The sequence below is a fragment of the Cariama cristata genome, unplaced genomic scaffold, assembly GCF_000690535.1.
Source record: "Cariama cristata isolate BGI_N322 unplaced genomic scaffold, ASM69053v1 scaffold3275, whole genome shotgun sequence".
In the NCBI taxonomy this organism is placed as follows: Eukaryota; Metazoa; Chordata; class Aves; order Cariamiformes; family Cariamidae; genus Cariama; species Cariama cristata.
Window position 1 is genome coordinate 84,612 of NW_009619054.1, and position 14,634 is coordinate 99,245.

The 14,634-nt window shown below is 39.3% G+C and overlaps 1 protein-coding gene across 1 annotated transcript in view; it reads right to left on the reverse strand.

The window, feature by feature from the left end:
- Positions 1 to 14,634, reverse strand: part of SIK2 (salt-inducible kinase 2) — a gene marked incomplete at its 5' end in the record, with an annotated part of 44,770 nt that overhangs the window by 17,168 nt on the left and 12,968 nt on the right. The window contains 2 exons of the mRNA XM_009701085.1: positions 642 to 766; positions 13,675 to 13,836. Coding sequence (XP_009699387.1) covers positions 642 to 766; positions 13,675 to 13,836 — 287 coding nt within the window. The remainder of the gene's footprint in view (positions 1 to 641; positions 767 to 13,674; positions 13,837 to 14,634) is intronic.

Below are 14,634 nucleotides of genomic sequence, written 5' to 3' on the forward strand. Positions count from 1 at the left end.
ATACCAAAATTAAAAACCAAACAAAAACCCCCAAACAAAACCAAATTAGGAATGAAAAGCAGTCTCTGACAATGCATGAAGGGTGCATAGAACTTCTTGAATTCTTTTGAGTCCCTTTTGCATTGTGTAAGAGTGTGGGTTGCGCTCTCTATCCTCTTCCATTACAGTAGTACAGATGCAGACACACCAATTCCAAAATATGCAGCTGCCTGCAGTAGAAATGTTTGTGGCACAAATGTCCTTGTTTCCGGCTCAAAGCAGTCATCTCTCCTGTGTTTCAGTGGCTCAGAATCCCTTTAATCTCATCAAGAACCTACAGCCTTACAAGATCAATTCCAACTTAACACAGAAGATACTACACGCACTGAAAAAAAGCAAACTTCATGCATTCGGTTAGGAGAGTTTTTGGAGGAGCTACAGGTTTTCCTCCAGTGGACTAACATACACCTACAGTGTACATTTAATAGCCACCTGGATAGGCAACTTAAATTCCATTCAATGTTAAGAGGCATTTTATGACACTCAAGAAATAAAGCTGAAAAGGAACAGTTTGTCTGCAGCTTAAGAAAGATCAAAGATGATTCCTTTGTTCCAGCTTCCTAGAAGTTGACTTGAATCCAGTTAGAAAAGAATAATGATACCCAGATATCCAGCTGGGGTCCCTCGTACTGCTGTCCTTCAAAGACCTCTGGGGCTGCATATGGTGGGCTTCCACACCATGTCGTCAGAGGCTCACCACTCTTATAGAAATTTCCAAATCCAAAATCTGTTGAGAAATTAAGGGGAAAGTCACTCCAAACTCCAGCTGCATGACAAAGAATAATTATATGCACGGACTAGGCTTGAAAGTTCACTTGCATTCATGAAAGGCTCTATCACAAATCCTTTTATCAGTACTCCCACTGAAAATATTTATTGGGATGCTGAATGTCCTATACTACTGTTTTCATAACAACTATGTAATTATTAAAACACTGCAAAACTTCACAACCCATAGGAGTTTTGAGTAAACTTCTACCAGTTTGCTAAACCCAAGTTTATAAACAGCTATCACTAAAATTCAACAAACTGACAATCATGCATACATATGAGCTTGCTTACTTGCCAAAAGATATCTGAGATTCAGTACTGGATTTGAGATTTCCTGAGTTTTCTTTAGGTGCTCTCTAGCCTTGAGTACACAACAAATTTTGACAACAAAATCATCAATGTTGGAGATGGGAGGAAGGAACTCTGCCAAAAGCAACAAGCATGGGAAAACACAAAGCCTTTTGCTACGAAGGAAACTCTGCTACTGGGATTGTCTACAGCCGTTTCTATCTACAACTGAAATTTACCATTCCACAACTAAGCAGTTGTTTTAAATGTTTCTTTTTATGGCTTAATATGGGACCAGACTTGGGTCCCATGGGACTTCAGTATTAGTCAACATTTGTAATAATCCAATAGTGGAAAAGCAAAATGACAGCCACTGTTGCATAGAAACACGAAGTCAGATAGAGTCCGATGCATTTTTAGCTTCCCCTGTTGCTGCTCTCCCAGTTTGCATTAACACTGAGGAAGCTGGCTTAATGACTGAACGGAATCTGCTTATTTTCAAAATGTAGAATTTTGAGTGGCTGCTACAGCTCCCTAGTGCTCTGATCTGCAGCTCTCTTGCCTTCCACTCAACTCTTACCAGTGTCATTGGAACCCTTCATAGCCCAGATCCTCCAGTTCCTCTTACATCCTGCCATCACACTCTCACTCCCTTTGCTCAGTTCATACACAATTTGCTTTAGCATTCTTCACTCTTCCTGCCAGGATCCTAACAGTCCCTCCTACATCCACTACAGATACCCATTCTGAATACACTCCTTTCATGACACTCCTCAGTATTATTACACAAGGCTCTTATTCATCAGGCTTTCAATAAAAGCCATTGGAGCACACTGTTCGGATATACCTGTTTAAATCATGAAACAAAATACTTGCTCCACTGAAGCCTAGTGGAGTTTTCTCATGGAATTCAACAAAGCCAACATTTCTCCCTGTTGCTCCCAGCATTACCGCTCTGTACTGCTTAGTCCGCTATTCCACTTGCATTGCAGGCCACCGTGTATGTTGTCTGTGACAACAAATGTTGTTACTACTAAAGCGAAGACGGAGAAGTTCTCAAGGAGAGAGATCTGATAATGGACAAATATTCTTTGGATTTAAGGCTTTCAGGCGAACTGGCTTCAATTCACTAACTGGTCAGCTGTGTCTCTGAAGGAAATACATTGGCAAGTGCCATGCAAAGACTGTCAAGCACAGTAACATTGCTTATGTTTGTCACTGGTCTACTCCTGCATGAACAATGATTTTAATTGTTCCCTGCCACTTTTTCCACATTGGAGCAAACTATGCAGTAGAAGGTTACAGAAGGTGTTTTGTTTCTTGAGGGGATAATGCTTTTACCCTTGTAACTAACCAGGCTCCTGAAGAGTAATAGTGCATGCTGGTGTGACTCGAGGAACCCTGGGAAAGTCAACAGTGTTGATAAACAGGAGTCAGGCTGTTGATTTAGTACTATCAAGCACTGAATACCTCAAAGGTATGTTAATACAATGCAGCGCTGATCAGCAGATAGCAAAACTGATAAACACTGTGGTTAGCAGACACAGTACAGCACTGCTGGTACCAATTCATTTACTTCCATTCGTATAGGTTGTGTTACTCAGAGGAAAGAGCCTGGCTCTCTTGTCCTACATCATGAGCTATAAAACCACCAGAGAACCCTCAGAATCAAAGCAATACAGAGATATTAAACAAAAACTTACCAGGCTTAGATAAAGTTAACCTGGAGTTGTTTTAGAGAAGCAGTATGGAAATTGAATCAGACTGACTGAGCTTAACAGTAAAGGTATTTGGTTGCTTTCCTAACAGAAGGACACAAGAGCTCCAGCAGTTCTTTTAGTAGAACTCTTCCTGCAACATACATCAAAAATGAAAATAGGTGGAAGAAGCAGTTTCGGGAACACTAGAACCGCAAAGGCTTTTAGAGCATTTTTTTTTCTTCTGTCTTCCAAGATTTTCCTTAGCATATAATACAGTATAGAATCATAGAATAGTTTGGGTTGGAAGGCACCTTTCAAGGTCGTCTAGTGTTGTCCTGTCACACCCCCCCACACCCCCCGGCCCCTGCAATAAGCAAGGCCATCTTCAACTAGATCAGGTTGCTCAGAGCCCCATCCAACATGGTCTTGAATGCTTCCTGGGATGGTGCATCTACCACCCTCTGGGCAACCTGTTCCAGTGCTTCAGCACCCTCATTGTAAAAAATGTCTTCCTTATATCTAGTCTAAATCTGTCCTCTTTTTGTTTAAAACCATTACCCCTTGTCCTACCACAACAGGCCCTGCTAAAAAGTTTGTCCCCATCTTTCTTATAAGCCCCTTGTAAATATTTAAAGTCCACAATAAGGTCTCCCTGAAGCCTTCTCTTCTCCAGGCTGGACAACCCCAACTCTCTTCACCTGTCCTCACAGGGGAGGTGCTCCAGCCCTCTCATGATTTTTGTGGCTCCTTCTGCAACTGTTTCCACAGGTAAGACATAGCACCCGCTGCTTTAACATCGATACATGAACCTGCAGGAATGTTTTTGCCTTTTGAGGTTCCTGCTCTCTGTCAAATTTGGTTATGGGCAAGCAACAGGTTCAAAAGTTATTTGGGAAACATACACAAACAGCTCATAGGTCTTTTGGCTGTCTTCATTAATTCTTTCAACTACAAGGTCACTAGAGATTTCAGCAAGAAATCCAGCAGACTTTGAAAGAGATTCCAAGTCTTTCTGTACCACTGGTTAATTCTTACTACAAAGACTACCTCTTTAATACCCTCCTCACTTCTGCTTCTTTACTGCATCGTGCTGCTGACTCTCCATTGTGTTGAACAGTACCACTAATATAAGTAGATATTTTTAGTTGTCTTTAATGAAATGCACTAATTAGGAATAATAGAGAATCAAGACTGTGCAACCATCCAGCTCTCAGTGTGGAAATCTCTACAGTGGGTAACATGCACTATAAGGTAATAAAACCATTCCATTTAGCAGCAATATTACTGGAGGGCATTCATAATATAAACTGGCCTTTTTTACATACCTTGTGTTCGTCATCCATTTGATTCCAGTAGGCAACTGGTAACTGTAGATCAGCCACAGTAATACAGACAAAATCAATGTAATTTTGTCCTCATTTTATCCTTCCTTTTTCTAAAGCTCACTTGTGGTAATCTTGAAGGAACAGCTAGATACAGCAATATAAATGTCTAACCTCACTTAGACCAGTCCTCAGTGGTGTTCTTCCACAAAAAAATGCATCTGTAAAAATATTTGCGACATGCATAAAGCAGGTCTTTGTATTTAGGAATTTCAAGGTATTGATTATGGAATTTGTCTTTCTTATCAGGGGTTTTAGTGTGTGAAAGAGCATACCGGTTTTACAAGCGAGGACACTGGAACAGAGACGTTAAAAGACTAGCCCAAATTCAAGTAACAAATCAGTGAGTGACCCATGCCAGGGCCAAGGAGAACTGAAGTGCCTTGTCATTCCCTAAACAGCAAATAGAAACCAGTCACTCTCTACTGAAAACTTTTGCCTCAACATTTCCACAGCCTGAAATTTGATGCTGTAATTCTGCTGTAAACTTTCTGCCACCTTTGATGTACACCACGTGCTCTGGGCACATCTCAGTCCAGTGACTCAAGTACATCAGGGTATAAGGGGAAGTGATACAGAATTTGCTTTTGTAAACATTGGCCTTAAATGTTTTTCCCTCAGTTGTAACTATACAGTCCAATATTCTGCACATACTTCATCACTGTCTCAACAACTGATGAGAAATTGCCTTTCCTTTTAAATAAACTAGTCATTCTGTGAAATCTTGTTACAGAGATTTCTGAATTTGCTATCGTAAGAGATCAAGTCTAAAAATAAGCAGGATACTCCTATCAGGCTAGTCCATGATAGGATGATAAAGATCCTAGCTTAATTAGCAGCAGCAGCAAGGTTGTGTTGAAAACATAGGAAAATGGGCTGCATCTACTTTCAACTACCTGATCACACACCTGAAACTTCTAGGTCTAACCCAGAGCTGCCAAAAGACTGCTCTTCATGTCTAGACCCCTTAAAGACATTACGCCAGGGGCTGAGCCCATTACACGTAAATCTATACTGAGTCATCAAAAACTTTTCCAAGATTGCACTAACCCTGCAATTATCCACCCAGGAAAAACCTCTAATTTGGATCTGCAGGTACTCTGAAAACTCAGTCTTGCTTCAGAGACAGATGGGCAGGTAACTGCTCTGGCTCCTTGCACACTCCAGGTAAAGTCCAGTAACTCTTCTGCAATGACAAGAGCTAAAGCTCTCTGGTGCCAATAACTCCCAAGCTATCCTTGTAATTCCTGTTGCAGAAAAAAAATCTTTATTTGTTCTGGAAGTGATCCCAAAGTGCCTCAGTGCAGCTATGCAGGACGTAGTCCCAGAGACAGCTGACAATTGCACAAACACTAACTGCACCATATGCTGCAGGAACCCTTGTGTGCAGATAAAGCCTAACCACGGGAGTAATTTTGGGAGACCCACTTCCAATATGCAGCAGAGAGAGTATGGAATAGAATATTCCCGCTCTTTTCTGGAAAGTCTAAAATACCTGTGGGATGGGATTTGCAAGGTCATTATAAAGGGCTAACAATAATAGCAACACATTAAAGTCAGTAGAAACTTGGCATGCCAATTCCTCTACAACAAAAAATTCTGCAAAGTCTGAGGTCCTTAACGCTTCATGAATAAGATCTGCCTAACAGTAATTCAATCCATGGAGCTCTTCAGTGTCACCCACAGTTGTAGGATTAATCCTTTTCACTTCTCATCTCGAACTAACCATACCCATTGTTTACATTCACACAAAGCAGGAAGATACATCTCATATTCTTGCAGTTTTAACTTTTTTTCTTCCTCCTCAAAATGCTTTTGTTCTGAACAAGTAAATCCCTGTTCTAGGAAAGCTGATTTGTTCATTAGATAGCCTTGTCATCCTCCCTTCAAGACTAGAACTACAGGGCTTATCTGCCATCCAATCTGCTAAAGTGATCCTAGTGACAAATAAGGACCTGCAGCCCATGGCGTCTGTTTGGAAGAAACAATTCATGAGAATCTCCTGAAGAAAGATGATCAGAGCCTTCAGACATAAGCAAACTGCTTGGTAAAGGGGCTTTGGGGCATAACTTCAAAACTGTTATATTTCATGATTTATCCTAACATTTCATTTTGAATCATCTTCTAGGGCAGCATAGTAGCATTTGGTGGATTGATTACTTTAAAAATCTGACTAGAAATCTGAGGACTTTTAAAAAGATAAACTCTAGTCCAAATACAAATGATTGAGTTTGCTGGAAACAGTGATTGATTAAATCAGCTCTACAATCACTCTAGCTCCTATCTGTGTGCTGACTGCTAATGATGAGTTGTCATTTTGCAATGACACATGATACTCTTATCTCTCATCTATTTTTGCATTCTCAACAATCAGACTGGAAACTTAAAAGACAGACAAATATTTAAGCTTCATTCTACCCTTTTAACCCAATGTCCCTAAATTAATATTGTATTTCAGATAATTACCATTCTTTGTTACAAGAGAACATCTTACACTACTGTAAATATCTGGTACAGGTGGAACCCTCAAGAGGTTAAATCTCCAACATCAGTCCAACGTCACTGTATTAGCTAAAAGTCAGAAAATCAGATTCCCAATCTCACAGCAATGAGGTCCATAATCAAAGAAGAGTCCCACTGCCTATCAGCAAGAAGGCTACAATGCCAGAAGGACTATTTGAAGGTCAGACCACATGCGAGCTCCGTAACAGTGTCATGCTCTGCAAGCACACTGAATGCCTAATGGTTGCATGAACAGTTATGCAATGGCATCCTGGCATGTCACCATACTCTGGAGGTGCAAACGGCCAAGGTAAGCTCAGATTCCAAACCTACATAGGAAACACCAAATATAACATTCATGCTATCCCTCCTTTTGCATACTTCTTCAGTTCTGAAACAACTGCAACTTCAGCTGCAATAACAGAGGAAGAAACAACAAAATCTTCTATCAAAAAATCTCCCAATTGTTGTATGTCACCTACCTTTTTCCTATCACAGCTAGACTTCTGTGTCAATTTTTTTTATTCTCTTTGAGGAGACTTTTCTTCACACATAATTGACTTGGCAACCTTGACAATACTTCAGGAGACATGAAGCAATTTCTTCTCTCAGAAGCATTTTGCCATCTGTGTAGGTGTCATTAAATCTGATCTCTCCCTTATCTTGAATTTGTCAGATTTTCAACATCTACTTAGTACTGCAGATAAATATCAATCTTTATCTGTGAACTGCAGCTCCTACTCAGGTGCCACCCTCATAAATCTTCGTATCAGATTCACAAGTACATGTACATATATTTGTAAGCACAGCTATAAAAAGCATGACCTACTTGAAAATACACAAGATTTCAATTCCTAAGAAAGTGAAACTCTTCCCCTATCCAGACTGGATTTAAATGTAGCTATTTGGTGAATGTGAACATGTGGAAGCCACTTCAAAAAGAAACATGAACAAATCTGAACAGCAAAAGCAGAGTCTTTAAGTATGACTGATCATGTAAGAGAAGCTTCAGGTTTACGTCACAACTAGGATTTTTGGTTTTTTTTTTACTATTATATTTACATGCTTAATTTCAGAACACATAATAGTTTTATTTATGGTTACCAAAAGTAGCTCAAGAGCAAGGACATCTTAGAACTGAATGGCATGATCCTTGCAAGGCTCTTGCCTTTGTTCCCATCTAAGCAACAGAATTCCAGAACTTAGGCTGCTGAGACAGTGCTTGACTGGGTGGAACAGCAGCAACTGGCTTGCATCTGATGGTCTTGTGACAACATAGATAATGAAGTTTTATTAGTCAAATCCGTGAATGAAAGGTCTATAAATTGATACTAGTAGGAGTAGCCAAGGATGCACTCTGTATAAGCACTAATACAACAATACTGGCTGCTCGGGTTTGGGGGTAGGGACAAGCACAAGGGGAACAGGCTGCAGAAAATGGCCAGCCTGGTATGCTCTCCCTGTCACTGCTAGATGGATCTGACCCAATACGGAATTCCTCATGAGTCTGTACACCCTGTCTAGGAGTATGTATGTGGCTTATAAGCCTGGAAAACAGTTCCTTCCTTCTGTCTTTGATCTGCAGTTCTAAAACTTCAATTTCTTCTGTTTTTTCATGGGCAAGGAACACCAGTATCCTTCAGTTATGAATTTCGGTTGGAAAAATAGCATGCATTGACAATACAAAGCACAGTAAGAGCCAGGTACCTACTAATTCATACTGGACTTTTTCATGTAACACAGAACTTAAAAGGTGTTGCATATTTCAGCAATCTGCTCTCATCTTTAGAAATCCAATTATATTCTATTGTTGGACAAAAGAATTACCCGCGCAGGGAGATCAGCATTATTTGTTAGGGTACATAAATTATTATGTGAATTAACAGCCTCCATGAAAACCATTTCAAAGAAAAAGTTCAGGATTTAAATAGGATACTGGATGCTTGGCCTATTGGGCTTCCTAATTTTTTAATTATTGCACTGTCAGTTTAGTTGTACGCTTTTTGGGGTGTTAGAATGGCCAGGATTCAGTTAAGCACAAAACAGCTCTCATTCTCTCTTCTCCCCTCCACCTTGTTTTTACTTTGCAATTGCTGATCTACCATAATCTTTCTGGATCAAAGGTAATCATTTTTAACCTAAGAACACTGTTTAGATTTCTCATTCCAGAGAAATGGATTTTAAGAACATTACTGATGTTTAAGGGAAAAATGTGCCAGCCCTCAAAAAAAAATTATGCCAGCCACAGAATTCTAAAAGGACTGAAATTGGACTCATTACCAGGGGACTGAGATTATATAATGGAGTGATCTTCTTAACATTTGCCTGAATCTGCACATTAAAAAAATACGATCATTTGCAGCATTGTGTTCAGTTGAATAAACTGTGTTTGTGCAATCTGCAAATATTGGCTCTCAACATTTGCGGTATTTTGTTTCTCAATCTCATTACCTCCTTTAGAATAATCTTGAATTTAGGAGGTATAATTTTCTGAACATACATCATTTAAATGGAATCTGTTTTCCCGTTAAAAATGGAAACAGACAAAGATTTCAGACCCGTTTGCAATTTGAGAAACGGAAGCTCCCTGCCAGAGCCACTGCAACTTCCGCTGTGCATCTAGCAATATGAGGTGGTCTCTAATTTGTACCTCTAAAAATCCTTTAGAAGGGATACTAGCTTCAGAGCTATAATTAATCCATTCTTCTAAAATTACCAACAGATCAATCTGCCTGGCTTCATAGAGCCACATGGATATTTTGATATAGTAGTAATATGAGCAAAGGAGATAATCGGGAGAGAGGTACTGATAAAGGAAAGGTATGAGTGTGTTAGAAACAAACCTGACCCACTTCATGAACTGAATGCTGATCAGCCAGTTCTGACGTCAATGCATATTTTACTGTCCACCAGCAAGACAAACCAGTGCTACAACCTACTTCAAAATAACAGTCTCTCCTACCTGATCTGGTTCAAACACAGTAGCTTTACCATAAAGATAGCATGATTTCTGCAGGCATCTATAAAGCATCTTAATCTGGCAGTATTGTGAGGCTGGAAGTATACAGAAAGAACCTCACTATTCCATCCTCAATTCAAAGCTGTATTTAATTTTCACAAATGCACAGATGTTTCACTGTACAGACAATGAGCAAGTTTTACTTGATGACTGCACAGCATATCAGTGATCAGTAACTGAAATCCAGTCCCTACAATCCCTTCACAAAACAGCAAAATGTAAGGGGTACATGAACAATCCAGCTATCTGCAGGCAGTAACTTTGAGAAGAACAAAAAAGGTTTACCTTGCTAGCGCTAAAAACAAATTCGATGTCAAACCTGATGGAGACTGCCTGCTAGGGCATTCTTCAGCCACAACCTTATCAGTGGACATTGTATCTGATTAATACCTTATTTTATGTTACTTATGCTGAAATGTCATTTTGAGGCTCTTCACAGAATCACAGAATGGTCGGGGTTAGAAGGGATCTCTGGAGATCATCTAGTCCAACCCCCCTGCCAAAGCAGGATTGAAGCAGGTTGGGTTTTGCTCCCAACTACCTAGTATCTTCTAGCAAATAACAGTCTATCAGAGCTGTCACTTCGAAATCTTTATGCATCCTCTGTTTCTTGTCCAGTTACTAAGACTGAAAAAAAAATCCTTTGAAAGGAATTCTATCTATCCTCTTCCTTTTAGAGCATTATTAGCCCAAAACTACTACATTTCAGTCCAGCCTCGTTGTTTCAACATAAAAGATGGCAGTCTCCTCAGCTCACAGTTTTAGGAACACTTATTTTTGAACCTTAGTTTATTCTCCTGGTAGTTGAAATACACAGGTAACTTTATGGACATTTCTGTATTTGACTAAAAAAATGTCATATTCTTAAAGAGTAAAAGCTTCAATAAACGTTTTAGAAGCATCAGAACGATTCAAGAGGCCCACTGGAAGTTATGAAGAAGCTGGAATGGCCACAAGTCTCCACGTGGATTTCATAGCTGCTTGGAGTGATCAGCAAGGGACAGCCCTGCGCATACTGCTGAGGCCCAATGCAAACACTGACACTGCAGAGCTTTCTATCAAAATAATTCATCAGTTACTGTGTTGTTTTTCAATTGCTAGATTAATTTGAATTAGAAAGTAATTCTAGCTATCAGAACTGGGATTCTGGCTGCCCTTTGTTCTTCCACAGTTTGATAAATGAACCATGAAGAATATGAACCACTGGAAGAGACTGTTCTCAGGGACCTGCACAAGCACCAGGTAACTCAACAATCACAGATAAACCATTCTGTGGAATTCATCGTCTATCTCCTTTACAGAGAAAAATAAAACAACTGACTCAGCACAAATCACTACAAAGTTTCTAGCAGTCATAACTTTCCTCCAGCTACTTTATCACCAAAGCTGGACATGGGAACTGCTGTCAATCTGATAAAGCTTGACAAAGATACACGAAAGAATCAGACCATATGATTCACCACCAATTAATGTGATAATTTACCTACAGACCACCTGTAATTAACTTTCTGTAATACAGAGGTGGAGCATAAAAGCAGCTAAGAGGAAGAAAAAGACAGCAGCAGCTGAGGGAATCTAGTAACTACCATTTATCAATGCTTTTATTTGAGTCCCTGGAGAACCTATGCACTGAAATTCCCTGCGACAGAACAGTTCACGTCTCTAACCTTTCTTCGGTTAACGGGTCTCCTGAGATGCCTTTGAAGTAGTGCTGTGAGCCTGTGTCATGCTTGCGCTGCAGTGCTCAGGGAGGCAGGGAACTTGCATCCTCACAGTGCTAAGGGTATCCATGAAAGGGATGCCTCTGAATACGGCCCCGCTCCAGCGCAGCTGAGGGCCCTGAGGAGTTCTGAAAAACTATGCCAGGCTGAACGTGACAAGCTACAGTGCAGAACATCGATGTGGAGGAAGAAAAACCAGAAGGGATATCTCCATCCCAAACTCTTTCTTTAGCTTTCTTCAGGTATCAAATGCCCTAAATAAGAACTTATACCAGAACTGCATCTTCCTGCTACAACAGTTGCAGGAAGTACTTCATCTGATAGTAGCTTTTAATATTTTTTACAGTTTAACATTAATATGAAAGTCCACAATAGATTATAGAGAAAATTAAAAGATAACCATAAACGGTTTAATAGCAAATGAAATGAAGAGGCTACTGCAAAGACTCTACAATTAATTTATAAAGCGTTAAATAGCAATTTTTACAGCTTTTATGAACCTGCTATAAAATTCCCACTCTGAGATGCTAAAGAGCCACGAAATACAGAGAACATGCCAAAGAGCAGATTCACAGGCTTCCCTCCCTAGCTTCAGAGAATCTCTTTTCCACACTGTTCCTTCTGCCAAAAACCCCCACCTTACATTCAGATTTGATAACAAACAGTAGCCTAATACTCTATGAAAATCAGGGTTCTGGAACTCACATATCTGTATTTTCCTTTTCCTGAATTTTAATTCATCCATTACTCAACACTTCTGTAAGCTCTTAAGCCATGTGAAAAAGTTGCTAGAGGTGAAAAGGTGGCAGTAAAGGAATGAAGAAATGAATGTTTTAAATGTACAGAGAAAACCAAAGGTCAACAGAAAAGCGACAAAAGTATCCAGGATCTGGGAAAGCTACTCCATTAATACATACACTGATAAGAAATCTTTCTTAGTCCATCAGTAAAATCCCATTTTATATGCAAAGATAACCTATGTTCATGTTTTGGTGGGGTTTTTTTGTTTGTGTGGGTTTTTTTGGTTTGTTTTTTTTTTGTTTGTTTTGGTTTGGTTTTTTTATTTGTTTGGTTTTTTAATAGCAATGACTATGGGTTCCTTTTCTCTAAGTTTAAAGAGGATAAAATTCTTGCTCAAGAAATACTTTTGATCTCAACTCAAAGGTACGTGTTCATTTTAAAAGATTGTGTAGATTTTCTGTTCTGATAAAGATAACTTGAAAGGACTTAAAAGATTTTTCCTGAGGGTGAAGTTAATCCCCAGAATTAATTGCCCAGTATTCCCAATGTTTGCTGTAGTATTGCAGAGAAAGGGCTGAATCTTCGTGACACAGATACTAAGTAGTTAAACAGGTGTTAACTTTTCCTTTAAATTCTTTAAGGACACTGGCTTTGTACTCCATAGACAAAAATGAATGCATCTTTTAGAGAGCTGCTGGGACATTTAACACTTTTCTGCAATTTTATCCTTACAGAAAGCATTAGATGAACATTTTCAGTTCATCGATTTCAGAAACTCCAGAGAGGAAATTCAAGGGTAAAATAATCCAGCACTGATCTACAACTCAGAAATGTTTTATCGCTTTACCTTTCTCAGCTGGATTGGCTATCTATTCACACTTCCTTCTCAGAACTAGCAAGCTTACGCCTATACAAACCAGCTTCTTACAGCAGTTAGCCTTCCTTTCCTGCTCCCATATTATTGATGACCCAAGTTCAAAAGTCCTCCAAATCAAGATGTTATCTAGCTTTCCCATTTCAAGTGTCACTGGGCTAAAGTCAGTATGGAAGGATTCGTGGAATTGTAATGAGTTGACAACTGCCAAAATGATTTCCATTGCTAGCAACATCTGCTGTGTCTAAATTTATAATTAAAATGAAATCATGCATGCAAAAAGAAAAAAATCAATAAGCTTCCATTTTGAGTTTTTCTAATGTTGAAAGAAGTTATTTGATTAACTCTGTTTTAACCTGAACATCTGGCAGCATTATAGACATGTTATGACACCCACAAAAAATTACTATAACTCTAAAAATTATTTCCTTTTTCTTGGAAGTATAATAGAGCTAATCTAGGAATTATTTTAGCTACATATACTGTGATGCCGATAATGCAAAAATATTACATGTATTACCACTCTGATTTCCTGTACCTTAAGCACAGCAGGTTATCTTGGGCAGCAGCACTTGAATTACTGGAATGGCCTTCATTAAAATAAGGTGTTACTGAATATAATCTACATTCCGAGTACCTGCTATTTTGATGTTCATGTTGTTGTCAAGCAGAAGATTTTCAGCCTTCAGGTCACGGTGAACAATCTTTCGATCGTGGCAATACTCCACTGCTGAGAGGATCTGCCAGAATTTGCGCCTGGCCTCAGACTCACTTAGACGGCCATGGCTGGCGAGGTAATCTGTTAAAATAAAGCAGGTTTAAAAGGATTAGATAGCAAGCAACAACCCTGAAACGAAATGATTTCTCTCAAATAATTAGCACTAGGAAACTGAAAAAGTATTTCAGCCAGTCCCAGTTTCCAACCTGTTATTCTCCCACCCTCCCCTCTAAAAGAATGGAAAAAAGAGTGAGAAAAAGCTGCTGTGTAATGAAACTCTACCCTCTGTTCCTTCTTTTATAGTTACGTGACTATTCTGATAAGTATTTTCATAGAACACAACTCCTGTGGAATGGGGAATACTTGGAATAACTGGCTTCAGCATCAAGAGGTACTTTAAACGTTAGCATCTTAGCAGTTCATGCAAGCTTCACACCTTGCATCTTCCTCTGAAGCCTCAACAGAGGCTGTGTGGTGGCTTAAAGTATTTTTTCTCTGGAAAGAAAAGAAGTACCCATAACGTATCCATCCTGACCTCTCTCTTGTCTTCACTGCATCACAAGCAGAAAGAACATTTTGTTTTCATATTTGAATATGTTGTAAAAACTAACATTAGCCCTGACCAAGTGATAGCTCTGAAACCAAAGACTTCATTTATCCTCAGGAACAAAACCAAGTGAAGCAGCAGCTGTGTGAGTCTTGACAGAAACAGCTTCTATAGCCTATTCTACTCTTTCTCTTACAAGGCCTAAAATCAAAAAAACAACTGTTAAGGTGATTTCAGAATTGCCTTCAACAACCTATAAAGAATGCAGTTAATGGCCAAGGTGCAGCAAACGCATATAGATATTGTACCCAGTGATCACAGGCAAGGGCTGA